The sequence below is a fragment of the Penicillium waksmanii genome, assembly GCF_028829765.1.
Source record: "Penicillium waksmanii strain IBT 27052 chromosome Unknown utg000002l:1.0-3326099.0:1.0-3328782.0, whole genome shotgun sequence".
Lineage (NCBI taxonomy): Eukaryota > Fungi > Ascomycota > Eurotiomycetes > Eurotiales > Aspergillaceae > Penicillium > Penicillium waksmanii.
In genome coordinates this window covers 465164-481899 of record NW_026643249.1, presented here as the reverse complement: position 1 = coordinate 481899, position 16736 = coordinate 465164, and the positions used below count along the sequence as shown (strand labels likewise).

Genomic DNA, 16736 nt, shown 5'->3' with positions numbered 1-16736 from the left:
AACAGGGCGACTTGACTTTACTCTTTAAATGAGTAAATTGTATCGACGAATGGTGGTTCAACTTAGGATTCTCCGCCAAGTCAATCGAGAAAATGTATCTCGCTTATTTCTTATCTGGCGGTGGGCTGCGTGTTTCCACTTCCGCTCCACTGGTCTTTTTGAAGATATACCCAATTCGGTTGCACTCGTCTTTGAGTAAGGACACAAGCACATCATCATCGACAGCAGCAGCCATATCTTCATCCTCGCCGCTACCTGATGCAAGTAAAGCCGGATTGATGTGCATATACTGAGCGAGAGACTGGTGCATCTTCTCCTTTTGATCCTTGACCTTGCCATTCTCTTTTTTGGTCGATTTGCGGCGCGATGCTTCGCGGATGGAGCGCTCTTGCTTCTCCATGTCGACCTCTGAAGCTTTCATCAAGGCAGGAATATCTAATTCAGGGAGTTCATAGTCTGAGCCGACATCACTCATCTCTGAAAGCCCCGAATCGTCGTCCACCCTTCGCTCGGTCGGGGTAGCCACTCCAGATGATGGTAACGATGTAATGCCCTTTCCCCCACACTCACATCCCAGTAGATCGTGTGTTTGACAGAGACTTTCCTCATCCAGACGAAAGAGATCTCGCAATTCGGCGGTGGAGAATTGGGAAACACTGTCTTTGTTCTCCATGACACTGTCGGCCAGTCCGAGTTTGGTAACCTGGCGCTGCCATATCTTTTCCTCCAAGCTACCCTTGAGAATCACGCGATAGATGCGACAATGATTCTTTTGTCCATCACGATGAATACGGGCCATGGCTTGGATGTCTGTTGCAGGGTTCCAATCCACGTCGAAAAGAATAAGTCGGCTGGCACCGATGAGGTTGAGGCCTGTACCACCTGCTTTTGCGGATAGTAGGAAAGCAAAACACGATTCAGCAGGCAAACGATTGAAGTCGTCGACAAGTGGCTGTCGTTTCTGAGCAGGGGTGCTCCCGTCTAATCGGAGAAAAGGCAGACCAAGAGATGTGAGAAGTGTTGCCAACAGATTTAGGGTGGAGGTATAGTTAGAAACCAGAACGATTTTCTCTGAAGTTTTTGTGCTCATGCTATCCAGAATTTGATCCATTACACGAACTTTGGCGCTTGCCGATGGAGAAAAATGGCGCATGAGGTTGGGGGGTAACGACTCCAAAAGGGCGGTAATTGTTTCGCTGGGCTTCTTGTCATTGTTCTTTGCGGATAACAGGGATGGGCTATTGCAGAGTTTCTTCAGAATTGTGATCAGTTGTAGAGCACTTTCAGCATTTCCCATGGCAGTCTGGAAAATGGGTGACGCAAGAACGGCTTGGTAGATATTGGCCTGGGCACGAGTTGGGTTGCAGAAGAGAACGTATTCGGATTTTGGCGGTAGATACTTGGCCAGGACATCGGCAGTTCTGCGAAGAATAAACCTCGAGGTGAGCTCCCTAAGTTCTTCACCCCTGGACTCACCCTTCTCAATGTCCTTGCGAGTTGCTTCCGGTTGTCTGCTTCGAACGATTGGCGTTTCAAACTCTCGAATAAACGATTTGAAAGTTCCGAGAACGCCGGGGTTGACAAGATCGACTGCTGCGAAAAACTCTCGCAAGTCATTTTGGATAGGGGTTCCAGAGAGAATGACCCTCTTCGCGGCGTTAAGGGATTGGATAGCTTGTCCACTTTTGTTCTGTAGGGTCTTCAGGCGATGACCCTCATCTGCAATGATGATATCGACGCCAGATCCTTTGGCCAGGCCCTCTTGCACCGTTCGGAGTTTCTCGTATCCTACAATCATGATGCTGTAGGCTTTGCCCTTGGTAAAATCAGTCAACCGTTTCCGGTTGTCATCCATAATAAAAACCCCAATCCGCTCATTTCCAAGCCACTTGCGGATCTCCTTTTCTCCAATTCACGATAAGGGTCACCGGGCAGACAATCAAGGCCTTTTGAATGACCGGGGCGTCTCCGTAAATGGGATTCTGCTTTAGCAATGTCCATAGCAAAGCGATGGTCTGAAGGGTTTTTCCCAAGCCCATATCGTCTGCGAGAATCGCTCCCTCTCCGTTGAAGTCTCGCATCCCCATCACACACTCATAGAGAAACCGAACACCTTCTCGCTGGTGTTGCCGCAGGTTCTTTGTCAGTAGAGGATCCACGACGACATCCACGATTTGTTTTCCTTTCGGGACCAAGCTTGGGCGAGGCATGATCAACGCCCCTGCCGCATTGGGGTCATGCCGTGGGACTATCTTGTCTGCGCTGATCGGAATTACCGTGTCCTCCAGCAAAGGCTTTTTATATGCGCCCAATCCGGACTTTTTGATCGCAGTTCCAGTTTCCAACGCTGAAGAAGTCCGCTTCAAGGAGCCGGTAGCTATGGCGAGTGAGGAGGTGCGCCCTTCGGCCCTCCTCGATGTGGGTAGTCGTGTTTTCTTGGAAGGTACAGGTGGCGATGGAGCGGGTTTCGAGTCTAGGGCAAATTTTCTCGAAGACAGGAATTGTGCGCGGGGTATCTCGGAGTCAAGTTCGACTTCCTTTCCCCCAATATACAGCATGGTCCCTGGCTCGAGGCTCGATTCGTACATGGCACGTCCCATTTCCTTACCTCCTATGTCACGTAGGTAGACAAAACCTTGGCGGGATGCGAGTATTCCATCTCCATCCCATGTTTTGTTCTTCTTCGTGCTCGGTTTTCTCCTGTGCCGAAGACATGTTAGTTGATGTTCCGAATCGGAGAATGTACGATGGATGAGCCACAGGCTGAATCGACTAACCAGAGCGCATTGAAGAATCTCTCAAACGAGGCGTCTTCCTTGGAGACAGCTCCGGGTGGCGCTTTCACCGTGAGATCCTTGCCGACATTTTGGACTTGCAGCAGAGGCTTCCGGTTCGCGAGAGCTGCAGGTCGCGTTTCGGAGTCGACTACCGGATCTTCCTTCTCAAGGCGAGGCTTCTTGGTGGGGTGTTCCTGCTCGTCTACCTTTTCAGTGGATTGTTCTGGTTTCCTGATCAAAGGAGGTTTAAAGGGCTTGTAAACCATGGCGTCTGTGGAAGGTCAACAAGCTGCGCGGTCCGTGAAAGACGCGACTTAGGAGACACGCATTCACGTGACCACAGTCAATATGTGCAAAACAAGCAACACATCGACCAAACCTTGGAATTTGGTTAACTCAGCCTTACGGTGGTTATTTTTGGAAAGGAACCTTGGAAAGGAAAAGTATAATTTTATCAGATTCTTTTAGCTTATCAGTTCCAAGCCTGTCATCTAGTAGCAAAAAGGTATTATTTGTGGGGTGTGTGTGTCGGAGGTACTATTTACAATACACAGCATATCCAACACGATTAAGACGATATACAAAAGGAAAATATCACATCAGTCACATAAAGTAGATGCATTAAAATAATGCGAGATCATGGGAAATGCTAGTTTTTGAAGTAGAAGCGAAACAAAGTGGTATATGGGATCGGAAAGCCTTCCATTGGACTTCCATCTAACACGACAATCTGCAATGCAAGAGGCTTATTTGGCGTCTTCAAGCACGTGCTTGTCGGTGATAGGGATGTTTTTCGGTCCCTCGTATGAGCCCTGGCGGATGAACCACCAGATGGCAACAAAGATGGACAGACCACCGGTCATGAGACTGGCGTAGTTCATGGTCTGGGCCGTAGGATTAGTGTTAAAGGGGAAACAGAAGATGATGACGAAGGCGATAATGTAGATGCAAGCGAGAGTGTTCACGACAAAGCCAATCTTGTTGTTCATGAAGAAATGGCCGGGGACAAAGGAAGAACGGCGGCTCAGGACATGGGGGAAGATCGCCATGAAGTACGATAGACTGGACAGCTGAGCAAAGCATCCGACGAAAGCCTGGAAAGCGGTCTGGGATCCCATATAAATACAAGCCAGAATCGTGACAGTGCAGCCGCAGACGAGGGTAGCGTTGAAGGGGTTCTGGAATTTGGTGCTGATGTGGCCAAGCCAGTTAGGGAAGGGAGTCGCGCGATCACGAGAGATAGTCCACAAGGTGCGACCGGCAGTGATGTAGCAACCGGCAGCAGTGATCATGGTAGGAATGAAGGCGATGACCAGAAGGCCAACGGCACCACTGCTGGTACCAGTAGCTTGGCGGTAGATCTCTGCGAGAGGGAACAACAGAGAGCCCTGCACACTAGGGACATCCTGGATGGAGTAGAAGATGGCCACCATGTAGAGGATACCGGTGATGAAGCCAACACCCATTTGAGCGAGCACGGCCTTGGGGATATTGCGGCTAGGCTTGGGGATCTCTTCAGCTAAATGAGTCGAGCAATCGGGGGTACCGACACTGTAGGCGCCGTTGAGCATTCCCAGGACGAAAACGAAGCCTGGCTGGGTATAATCAGTTTGGTTGTCAAAATGGCCCCATACTTCAAAGTTCGATTGGTAAGGATTGCCATTGACATGAGGCATCACAGCGCAGACGATGATTGTGATAAAAACACCGGACAAAATGAAGAACATCCCCAAGTTGCCAATCATGGGCAAGAAACGGTTCATGAATAGCACGATGCAGCAGCAGGTCCAGGTGCAAAGCAACATGGCGACGAAGTTGTTCCAGGGCGCGGGTTCGAAGCCGGGGTGCATGAGAGCATACATGGCGACGACCTGTTGACCCATGATTAAGGACATCGAGGCAGCACCCAGAATCCAGGCCAGACAATTCCACCACCCGGCGAAGAAACCGCAGACGCGACCATATCGACCAGCGGTAACAGTTGCCCAATGGTAGACACCACTCGACGAGGGCATACCAGAGGCCAACTCAGCGATAGAGGCAGCGACAAGCCAGTAGCACATAGATACAGCAATACTGTGAACAGGGTTAGCCAAGACATGGCCTTCAAGCGTCATCCTGTACTGGGTGGCGAGGGAGCATACAATTCATAGATAGTTCCAGCCAGTCCACCGTTACTCAATGCAATGACCACACTACCACCTTGGGCAATCCATGTGTTACCTGTAGTCACGGCGACGGCACAGATGCTCAACAGGCTGAAGTTGCGCTCGAGTTCCTGTTTGTGACCAGAGGCGTTGACCATTTCACCCTGGTTGCTGTTGCTATCCTCGGCGGCCAGCTCGGCGGAGGCCTTGGTCTTCTCATCGTATTCAATCGACATGGCGAATTCACGTGGCTCGGCTTCCCGAGTCGATTAGGGGAGAGCTTAGAAGTGAAACCGGTATATACCGTAAATAATCGGATGATCCGAACGGATCGAAACGGGCCAAGGGGCTTTGCGTTCCGAATCTCACAACCTGGCGTTGACACCGATCGGAGAGAAAAGGGGAGGAGGACTTTTGTTCTTCACCCGGGCCGAAAGAATGAAGGAACCGAAGTGAAGTTGAGAAGAAAAGGAGCAGCAGCTCAAGGCTATATTATTTTGCGGTGGTGGAGAACTGTACAACTCCCACGAAGGGGGTATCGGGCACATCGGTCTGCTCAACCGTGAATGCATTCCTGTACTCCACTCTTCCTAGCCACTCTAAATGACTGAAACCTCAATCTCCATCCAATGGGCTACCGCGGGGCACCAAATGGAGTGGCCATCGGCATAATGTGGGTCACGGCAAGGGCAATGACCTAGGCTCATTGGGCGCCTGCAAGAGGCGAGTTGAGCCAAACTCCAACGAAACTCAGTCATCGACGCGGAGAGTCAGTACGCACCTTACCTAGAAGGGGAGCTTCAGCAGAAAGAATTTTCCTGCCCGGTACAGACCACTCAGTTGGTTCCTTGGCACATCATTCCATGTACCTTCAGCTTATCCTTGGCCCTATGAACGTACCGGTTTCCTATTCCTGCTTGATACTCCGTGATCTGGAGGCAAAGCCTCCCCAGTTCTGTGGAGGATGTGCCGGATCAGTGGATAGGGGGGGAGAGATGAGGGGATCCCCAGTTACATTACAGTACCTTGAGAATTGGAGAGTTCTACACTTGCGCATGTTATGCATAAACATGCGACAACCATGTGGAATACGTAGAATTTTGTCTGCCCTAGTTTTCAGTCTGGGTGACGTAGATTTCGTCTTCTTTCCGAGGCGCATGTTCTTCTAGAAAGAAATAAAAAATTGGTTATAAGTGGAACTGATTCCCATCCACATGGCGTTAACCAAAGTTCACTAGACACTCAACGGCAACACCGATTCCCTTATGAAGTACGGAGTACTCCGTACTTTGGGGGCAATCAAGCGAGACGAGATGAGCCCTGTGGCCTGGATATGCCTGGTCGTCGTCGCACGTTGTCCTTTTAGGAATAATGTCTTGGAATTTAGCTAGCATAGGGGGGGGGGGGGGGCACATCAGAAGGCTCTAGCCACTAGTAGGTCGACAATTCTATTGTTAGATGAGATCGAGATCTCACAAGTTCCATGTGAAGTGGCCATGCCAATGCCCATGCGAAACAAAATCTACAAGTAGGAGTCTCGGCCTGCTGGAGGCTTTTTTTATGCCGGTCGCATGTTGCATCATGAACGACGAGCGATCCAGCTTGCGAGAAATCACCCCATCTGGCCCACCGATCTACACCTAACAAGGCTTCCCCCGAGAACCGCGAGAACCGTGGGCTTGTCTCAAATCTGTGAGTCGTAGCTACGGAGTACTAGAGTGGATGATGTGCCCACTCCTAGATGGCTGGATACCACAACACTCTGCTCTTCGTATGAACGTGGCGTAGATTAGTTTGAGATTTGGTAGGATCAAAGTGGCGTTTGAGCTCTGGGTCTAGAATGGCCGCCAAGGCTCAGGATGATTAGTCTTTCCTACATATGTGGTTGTTACTGGGATACACAAATCACTACGGAGTGCGAAGTATGGAGTACGTAGGTGTAACTGTAACCATGCGACTAACCATTGAGAGTGCTCTAAAGCCAAACGATCCCTCTGGTCCAGGTACACAGTTTACTCGATTTCATCTTAGGTTCTGGAACTAGACATTGATTCGTCCGCTCCTCTAGCGTTGCGACATCGGGCTGGGCTGGCAAGACGAACTGCGAGATCTCCTGGTTCCGATATCGTAGTCTATACCCGATCCGATCGACATTAAAACAACCTCCTCTCGTTCTCCCTCCCACCTTCACGCTCTGAACTGGGAAACAGATTGATTGGCAAAGACGGCATGTACAGTATGTACGAATTACCTGATCTTGCATTTGGTTCAGGGCAAAGGATCTATTCGCCACGCTGAGACCCCCCCACATCCCGACTCCCAGCCCCGTACGGAGTAGTGATCTCCCGTCTCCACCATCAAAATACCTCAACTGCAAGGGCTCGCTAACCAAGGCAAGTGCTCCACTCTATTAGCGGCCCCGCCGACTGAAGTTTAATAGAGTTGTGGAAACCTCGACCCCAAGGCCGTACGCCCGCATCAAGTAAAGCATACGGACGCTCGCCGGAAGTCTGTTGCGTTAAGTCAATTCCACTGGCCCAAGGTTACTCCAACACCTAACTTTCACGCGATCGACTTGCCCACTTATGGACTCGCCTCCGCAGCCACCCATTGAGACTTGCCCCGCCTAGGAAGGCAGGTTTGAACTCGGCGTTGTCGCAGGCTCTCTGGTTCGCCAAATGCTATACTACGGAGTATCGTATGGTCTCACGCTTATATCACATATCCTTACGACCTACCTTTTTTAGGTATTCCGTTTTACTTTAATATATCTGCGGTCAAATCCCGCTATTGCCAAGTCCTATAGATCCGATTAAACTCTCTTTGCACTTTGTATTACTGTGCTCTCTCCGAAGTTGAACCTTGAGGATGATGCATGCCCAGGTGGCCCAAGGATGGCCTCCTAAATGCGGAAGGTCTGTAGCCAATCTTTGCTAACGCAGCTGAGATGAGTGGAGTATATCGGCAACAGTTCCCAGGCACAAATCATGTTCGACCATCTGCCAGCAATCACATTCATTTCCCGCGAAATTCATTCCAAGGTTTTCCTCCTAGTCTAGCCATGGAACTGGTAACCTCAATTGCTTCCCCCACCAGACCCAATGGTTGGTCCATTGCTGTCAGAGGAAGATCCTCAGTTACCAAATGCGGCGACCTATCGGAGGCTCGTCTCGATCTGTTCGCCTCTGATAAGCCATGCCCTCTACTCCGTACGCCCACAGACTTCGGTCATGCATCTCCCTAACAATTGTGTACACATCACGCCCGGCGAACTCTCTCGTCACCCACACCCCTGGCGAAGCGATCTTCCTCGGCAGTGGAAGCGTTCCCGCAAACTCTATACTCATGCGTTAGATTGACCCGATATTTCCGACTTATCTTATAATAAGATGTGGGTGCTGCACTTTCTTTTGAACTCCCCCCCCCCCTCTCCGGCCGGTCGATCATCTAACTCTCCTCAAGGCTACACTCTGATACCATGTCTGGTTTAGGAGGTGACTTTGGCCTCCGCTTTGCCCGGGAAACATGGGCATTATACGCCGTCGGCGTCCTAGGTGCCGTTCTACGATTGTAGGTCGAAATATCTCATTTCCAAACGACATCGCAAGGCTTGGATGTGTTGTAACTAACTCACGTTTGATTAGCACTGCCCGTATCCGTCGATTAGGTATTCGCAACCTTCAGGCCGATGATTATCTCATGCTCTCCGCCGTCCTCTGGTATACACTTCTCTGTGTTGCACTCAATCAAGTCGCATCTGGTGGAGGGTCAAATCTTATGACCGCTGAGGATAGGGCCAACCTGACCCCCGCGATTTCGGCTGAACGAGAGAAGGGAAGCAAATGGGTCTTTGTGTCGGAGCACGCTTTCATTCTTGCAGTATGGAGCATGAAAGCTTGTATGCTGGTGATCTATGCTCGTATCACAGAAGGTTTGCGCCAGCGCAAATGGATCAATTATATCGCCATATACGTTGCTCTCGGCTTCGTCGCCACCGAACTATCTCTCTTCCTCATCTGCCGCCCAATTACCGAATACTGGGCTGTTCCAACAGACAACTGTAAGGAAGCGTCTCTCCAATGGCCCATGTCTCCCTCCATTAACAATTTCCAGATCAATGTTCTTCGTACCAGTACTATGAGATTGTTCAAGGGTGCATTTCTATCTCTGCAGATGTTTTCATGCTTGTTGTCGCCATCCCTCTACTAATACAAGTTCGTGTACCAATGAAGCAGAAGCTCATCCTGATATTGCTCTTCGGAATGGGCATCTTCGTCATTGTTGCCGCCGTCCTGAACAAGGTCTATTGCCTGGTTCCGTCGCTCATCTCTTACGTCTACATGAATTGGTATTTCCGCGAAGCAACCGTTGGCATTTTGGTTACCAACCTACCCTTGATCTGGTCGCTTTTGAGGGACGTATTCCCTGCGCTCAAGAGTTGGACTGGAGGGTCGAAGAAGGGCACCGACCGATACAAATCTGGACCTTGGACGAGCAAGGGATCCCGACCATACGGACCTCCAAGTCAATTACGCTCGGGCGACTTCGACATGCAAAACTTTCCCAATCGCAGTACTGTTGCCACACCGCAGAAAAATGGACCCGCAGTCTCCGATATCAGTCTTGGGGGATCCGACGAGCGAGATATGAGTAGTGATGATGGCTCCGCACGAGCCTTGCGCATTCGGCAAGACATTACCGTCACTGTGCAGCATGACTCGCGACCGCCACAATATCAGCATCAGCCTAGCACTGCACATGTCACCCAGGGCCACGAAGAGGTCTAATCTGAATTTGGAGTTGCATGATTTACTTCATTTCTCTATCATTTCCCGACATACAATGTATCATCTGCGCTGATCTGATGGATCTAAAAGCCAAAAGAAACACATCCCAATTTACGAATTATATGCACGTGGGCGCCCGATACCCTAATTTTTGGACTTTTTTTCTGTACATATTTCTTCTAATTTGTCCGGGGGTTATTCGGTAAGATGGGCAAAGGGGGGGTTGACATCTATCGAATTGGGGGACTGCCGGAATCTCCTACATATTTTGTGCAGTATAGATCAATATACCCATCATATCATTTTATGCATCTACTACTAGTACTCCCAAGCCTGAGGTTTACACCACACCGTGAGAACAGCATTCTAAGGATCTACCTCTCGCCAATTGTCCCATGGATCCTAACCGCCCCAGCATAACCCGTTCAAATCACACACACCGATTGAAATTGAATAGAGTCCATCCGACCCGCCGATCTCCCGATCTTTGAGTCTTGCGTCAACGACTGTTGATCTTCTCTAAATATGGGCTGGTTCCACTATACTCTAGCATCCAGCCTCTCTGAGAGGCTGGAAAGCACGGGTGCTACGCTGGTTCATGAACAATTCCCACATCTGCAACGCGATTGGCGACAAAAGAGTTCCCGTGCAAGTACCGCGATCTTCACCGGAATTTCCGACTCCTTCTAACGTTTCGTGCCAACCCCGAAATCTTCTCTTGCATGAGTTCTCGAAGGAATCCCAAAAATAAGAATCGAAGCACGCGACATCATCTTCGATGACGGACGCAGTCCTATATCCGGTTTAGCCGGCATCTCCGCCAGTTTTTCCCCGGGCTAATATTCATCTGGTTCTTTAAATTATATCCATTCGGGAGCAATGGCCGGTTCAGCCTGTCAACGAGCCTCGGCCGAACAACATGACTCCACTTTGTATTTTTTGGTGGTTCCCAAGGCATCCGACGAGCGCCACCTGGCTTGATTCGGCTCTGAATGGTATGATGACATTCCCCCCATCCATGGATCGCTTGATTTGTTCATCCCATATTTTGGTTTGTGAAGCAGAGCTGTGGGCATTGATTTTCCGGGTGTGCATCTTGGGGCCGCGTCCACTTTCCAAGAACCGAAAAAAAAATCAATCAACTGGAGGGATCATCCGGGGAGATGATAAGCGGTCTGGAGAAATTATCAAATCTCAATCGCCATCGGCCGAAATTTGGTGGCCATATCATACCAATCCCCACTATTTCATTCAGAGCCCCTGTGGTGCGTTTAGAAATCCCTCTCCATTTTCAATTGTTTGGCCCCCTTTTTGATTTTTTTGTCGACGTGGGGGATATATCTTGGTGGAAATGCAACGATGTTTCACATTAGCTCTTCCAGAAAAAGAACAATGTCTAGCCACTGGCAAGCCACGTAATCGGCCATCGCACTAAATTGCAACAAAGTTTCGAAGACCCACGGCGTCTACTGCGCGGTCCGTCGGGTGTAAGCGACTTGTAACCTATCCCTTTCCGGAGCACCTCACGATACTCCTTAGACAGAAAAAATAGGTAAACAATCCAGATACGGAAACTTCGGGGGTCATTTTGACAAGACAGTCACAATCAATATCTCGGATTTATCCGACATTTCTCTCTTCCGATGTCGCTGTCGGGAATCACGAATCATCTATGTGGAGAGTGCTTGAGATTGAGATAATCAACGAGGTACCAAGCATGCATCAATAAAAGAACAACAGGAAGTTGGAACCCTTGGTAGACTAAATTAATTCATTTCAGTTAATCAAGCTCGAACCAACAATGAGCGCGAGTGGGCATACATCTATGTACTCCGTACAGAGTATAATTCTTTTATTTGTTCAAGGTTCACTCCATACCCAATTCGGTTACTTTGGTCTGGGCCAGATCGGGGGAAATAGCGCAAGGCCATTTTTTTTTCTTTCTTACTCCGTACATTGTAGCATCGATTGTAGAGATGCCTGTGAGTTGATTCGTTCGCATACAGTCCACCCTAATGCAGGTCCGTGCTGGGGGTGTGATGGTGGCTACGGAATGTTCTCCCGACTACGATTCTCGTTCCCCCAGCTTGAACCTTATCATACGATAATAATGTATTGTTGGCGGTTGGGGGCCAGGAACAAACCTTCAGAGTACATACGAAATCCAGAGCAAGTTGATTTCTTTCCTGTTTTAGAAGTCTATCTAGAGATGGAGGAATGTGTAGTTACGCAAATCAACGACGTACTACGAGTAGTGGTATATGCCATTATTATAAACAACTTCCCTCACGCCGTTCACTACTCTAACCACTGGCAACCAAAGAGAATTTGTAAGAATCCAATGCTCTTGTGCAACGCAGGAAAGTCCTAACAATTATTTTCAAGGACGTCGCTGCCTTTCTTTCCACCCGAGCAGGTGCTTCAAAGTCACTTCTGCTGAAAATACATTCTGTTGAGCGATAGCACCTGGCAAGGCATTTCGCTTGGTCAATCGATGGAAGCTTAATCCCACAATCCCCAAGAGAACCTGGTTCTTTCTATTCTCGGCAGGTTTGAATCCCCGAGAACTATTGAAGCTTGATTGCTATTCAAGACAATCGGCCATAATGCCAAAGGCTGGACAACAGGCGCACGGACAACGGAATCGTTGAAGATGTGTCCAGAGCCCACTGGAGCCCGATCCCCGAAAGGCAATTTGAGAACGCCGAACCCACTACGGAGTACGGAGTAAAAATCCAGTATTTTCCAAGTTTACCCCTCTAAGCCCGGAAGGCGCTTTCCATTGCAATAGTATACAGTCGGGATTTTTCTCTGTGGCTCTTTATTTTCTCGATAGAAAGCGGTGGGGATAACGGAAGTTCACGGTTACACCGGAACTACTACATCCCTTTCTCTACTGCATCGCAGGAGAACACCCCGCCTCGGTCCAGAAATTCGGCACTCTGCAGGCGAATCCTTCGCTGATCACCCTGTACATCAGTCTTGCCTGACTCGCTCTATCGCCACGTGGTGAACGGCATTTTGAGTGCAGATCCTTCTTCAAGTGGCAGGAGGATTGGTCCTGCAAAAGATCGGCGTTCGCTTCGTCAACCTGGAGGGGTAATTACTAGGCTAAGGCTGAGCATTTGAGATATTGTACTCCGTACAGAGTAAACCTGATACACACCGGCATCTCGCCAATGAATTATCGATCTAATGTCTTCCGAGTCGCTGTCTCGTCGCTCCTTTTTGGGGTTGGAAAAGTGCCATGTCTTCATCACTGGAGCCAGTGGTGCCATTGGAGGCGAAGCTGTGAGAGAATTCTTAGGTGGGTGCCCTACTCTGGCTTGACTTTAGCAATTGCATTTCGCCCCAGGATTTCCTAGTCCCTACTATACTTGGACATTTTATCGTATTGTAGTATACTGTTGTGGAATAGATTTCAGTTTCTTTTCATTTAACAGAAAGGGCTAACACCCACTCTTAGATCATGGATGTCTTGTCACAGCCTACGATAGTCAGCCACTCCAGCTTTCCGGAATCGATGCAGAAAGATTCTCGAGGCTCCACCTCTTGAATGGGGATGTTACCAATGAGGAATCCGTCAAGTCTGGATTCTCGAATGCCCAAGAAAAATTTGGACCAGCAAATGTATTGATTGTCAACTCTGCTGCTGAAGACTCGACGGTGAAAGTTCCCATCTGGGAGTTGTCATTAGATGACTGGAAGAAGAATTATCAGACAAATGTTCAGGGCTCCTTCCTGGTCATCAAACACTTCCTTCGATCTATACACGAAGCCCAACAAACCTCGGGGACCCAACTTACAAGCCCCGCAATTGTTGTTACTGAGACAGAAAATGGGTCGGGACTTGATGCGGGAAAAGCTGGCCTTCACTATGGCTTGCTCAACAGTGTTCGTGACGAAATACTCCGTCTCGATGCCGAAGGACGCATCAATGCTGTTGCTCCTGGTATCGTTATTAATGGGCAGCAAGGCCCCGAGCCAGCTGATGTAGCACGAACTATGGCTTTCCTTGCCTCGAAGCGTGCAGCCGGCCACATCTCTGGACAATGCATTCGGGTTGAGCGAGGCAAGCAAGATCCGATTGCCAGTACAACCCAACCTTCGGAATATGTTGTCAAAAGGGGGTCTACAACGTCGATTCCCAGATCACTGCCGAAGCCGAAGCGCAATAAAATTCGCGTAGCTGTTTCGATTGATTTGGATGCAGTTTCAGGCTGGCTCGGAACAAGTAGGTATTTTCATTGTCAATGCTCGTCGAATACAAGTATACTAACGATGTCTTTCGCTTCCAGATTCCCATCCAGACAATAATTTGGCTGACTACTCAGCTGGGTTCTTCGCCGCTCGAGTCGGTGTTCCCCGCCTGCTTCGCATGCTGAAGAAGTTGGATCTTTCCGAGCGTTGTACTTGGTTCATTCCCGGACACTCTGCCGAGAGTTTCCCCGGGGAGGTAAAGCAGGTTGTTGCTTCGGGGTGTGAGGTTGGCCTGCACGGCTACGCGCACGAGGGTGCTTATCAGCTCACCCCGGAGCAAGAGCGCGACGTGCTTGTTCGATGCATGGAGATCGCTCAAAACCTGACCGGAAAGAAACCAGTCGGCTATCGCGCGCCACTCTATCAGCTGCGCGAGTCAACACTTGATCTCCTTGAGGAATTCGGCTTTGAATACGGTATGTCGCTCGACTATCTTCTTATATACAAACTAACCGTTGAATTATGTAGATGCCTCTCTGACGGATCATGACTGCCATCCATTTTTCGCACCACGACGCCCACCGCTGCAACCTATTGATTTCTCCAAGTCTGCCTCGACATGGATGCATCCGGTCAAGGAATCGCCAACTTTGCCGGACAGACGCCCTCTTGTCTGTGTACCGTGCAATTACTATATGGAAGACATGACACCAATGCAGTTCCTTCCGCACACTGAAAACTCGCAAGGCTATGTTGATGTACGTGTGATCGAGAATCTCTGGCGGGACCGATTCTTGTGGATTCGGGATAATGAAGAGGAACCTGTATTCCCAATTCTCATGCATCCGGATACTAGTGGCATGGCTCATGTCATTGGTATGCTGGAACGGACTTTGAGTTGGTTGAAAGAGTGGGAGCGTGAGGGCGAGGTTGAATTTTTGCAAACTGGGCAAATTGCGCGTTGGTGGAAAGATAAAATGCTGTCGAAACAAACTTCATAAATGTACTAGTAGTATAAAATATGTGAATCGCGATGAACCACATCTATCGAATCTCACTGTTTTTTGGGAGGAGGGGGCTCGCTACGGCGTTCCCTAGCTTCAATCGACCCAGTGTTTCAGCATTCCAAAAGTTACTAGTCTTCCCTAAAAAATTCAGACACAGATTATTTTATTGTGTAAATAGCTTCAGAATACCTTTAGCCAGGGCCAGGAAGCACTTAGTTAGCGCTAGTATGTTAGTGAGTGGTGTAGATACCTAGCCAGTATTGGAGATGTAAGCATTATATTACCTGGTATCCTACCCAGTTATACACTCAGTACCCTGAATTGCTAGGATCAAGCAATTTTTTATAGAGGTAGTACCTAGATAGAATAGTTTCACAGAGGGGTAGCAGAGCCTTATAGGAAACACTAGTAAATTTTGGGACGCTGAAACACTGGGTGGATTTCAGCTATGGAGCGCCGTCTAGTACTACGAGGTACGGAGTAGAGCAACACCCAATGTTATTTTTGAGGGCTAGTTCAAGTTTACATAGGTTCCATGATTGATCTGATTAAATCTGCAGGAATATCACACATAGTACCCGTACTATTTATGTACCCCGACGATCTGTGTAACCAATCACTTAGATCCAGCAAACTGTTTCATACTGCTACTGGCTCCCCTCAACACCAATCAGAGCCAGAACACGATAACGATCGGCATCATCCTTATAAGAAGCACCTCCTGCCCCTATACCTGTCCTTATTTGTTTAGCCCAAGCAAGGGAGGAACAACAACCACTACCATTTCAGTGTGACCATCAAGGATATTCGACTCTTCAACTTGAATTTTTCATTTAAGAGCAATACTATATTTCGAAGAAACCGAACCGGATCCTCCACTCGCCCGTTGCCTCGATAACTATGCGGCTGGTCCATTTCTTCTTGGCTTCAAGTCTGGCCATCTTGGCAGGCCCAGTGGCAGCCAATCCTGCGCGCCTGGACCTCCTTGAAAACCGAGCCGAGCCGTCTCCAACTGTTGGATACTCTGATATTCTGGAGTCTGGACATTTCGGGCATGGACCACAAGTGACACGTCCCTCCCCCGCATCGTCGCCTCAAGACAAACGAAATGACTAGTCTGTCATGTCCAAGAAGTTACAAATGCTGGATTCGATGGAAGCGCAAGCGAAGGCGCCGGGCGGACAACGTGGAACGCAAGAGTCGATGGAATAAAACCAAGTTTCTGAATGGCTAGAACTCCTGCTGAGTAGCCCAGGGACCTGGACTTGGGGAGCTACCAAACTGTACTAGCACTGTCCTACTTCTGTCTATGCATGGCTAAATTGCGGTAGGCACAGCGATGCTCTAGATTCCGACACCCAATCGTCATTGTTGCTCCTATCATAACGATGAGCTCATGATCATCATCTCCGCTGGTCTCGAGGATATTCTTGGAAGTCACTCGACAACCAAAAGCGTAGATATTTTCAGTAGTCGGAATCAGAAATTTAAAGGTAAATGTTCATAGTCTGTGTCCAAATTGAATAGGAACACTAGTGATTTTGGGACGTTGCCTTAGCAGAAATACTGGGTTTTTTGGGCTATGGAGCACCTTAGACGCGGTTACGTTCCAAAGCTGGTAGAATATTCATCAAAAAAGATTAAAGGCGTATGTGTGTATGTACAAGAAGCTCCAATCAGAATCAGACAAAGGAAATGGCATAGGGAGGGTCAGATTGATGTGCAAGGCATCCCGAAAAAAGAAGAAAAGAAAACCAAATCCTAGTGAAGGATAAACCAAGAGATGCAAGCCCAGTAAACTGACACTCAAACGCCATA

At 48.9% G+C, this 16736-nt stretch overlaps 4 protein-coding genes across 4 annotated transcripts; 2 read left to right on the top strand and 2 right to left on the bottom strand.

Annotated features, from left to right (window-relative positions):
• Positions 1 to 103: 103 nt before the first annotated feature.
• N7481_001846 (DEAD/DEAH box helicase) lies at positions 104 to 3043 on the bottom strand (the record flags this gene model as incomplete). The annotated part of the gene is made up of 3 exons (XM_057261065.1): positions 104 to 1900; positions 1959 to 2700; positions 2778 to 3043. 3 exons carry the CDS (start codon positions 3041 to 3043, stop codon positions 104 to 106), a joined length of 2805 nt encoding a protein of 934 aa, XP_057125997.1.
• Positions 3044 to 3523: 480 nt separating this feature from the next.
• On the bottom strand, positions 3524 to 5160 carry N7481_001845 (uncharacterized protein; the record flags this gene model as incomplete). Its single annotated transcript, XM_057261064.1, has 2 exons — positions 3524 to 4853; positions 4922 to 5160. 2 exons carry the CDS (start codon positions 5158 to 5160, stop codon positions 3524 to 3526), a joined length of 1569 nt encoding a protein of 522 aa, XP_057125996.1.
• A 3242-nt stretch (positions 5161 to 8402) lies between these two features.
• Positions 8403 to 9711, top strand: N7481_001844 (uncharacterized protein; the record flags this gene model as incomplete). Its single annotated transcript, XM_057261063.1, has 3 exons — positions 8403 to 8494; positions 8569 to 8984; positions 9038 to 9711. 3 exons carry the CDS (start codon positions 8403 to 8405, stop codon positions 9709 to 9711), a joined length of 1182 nt encoding a protein of 393 aa, XP_057125995.1.
• Positions 9712 to 12906: 3195 nt separating this feature from the next.
• On the top strand, positions 12907 to 14912 carry N7481_001843 (3-oxoacyl-ACP reductase/polysaccharide deacetylase family protein; the record flags this gene model as incomplete). The annotated part of the gene is made up of 4 exons (XM_057261062.1): positions 12907 to 13018; positions 13178 to 13945; positions 14010 to 14387; positions 14440 to 14912. The coding sequence occupies 4 exons, from the start codon at positions 12907 to 12909 to the stop codon at positions 14910 to 14912; spliced, it is 1731 nt and encodes a 576-aa protein (XP_057125994.1).
• Between the last annotated feature and the right edge of the window lie 1824 nt (positions 14913 to 16736).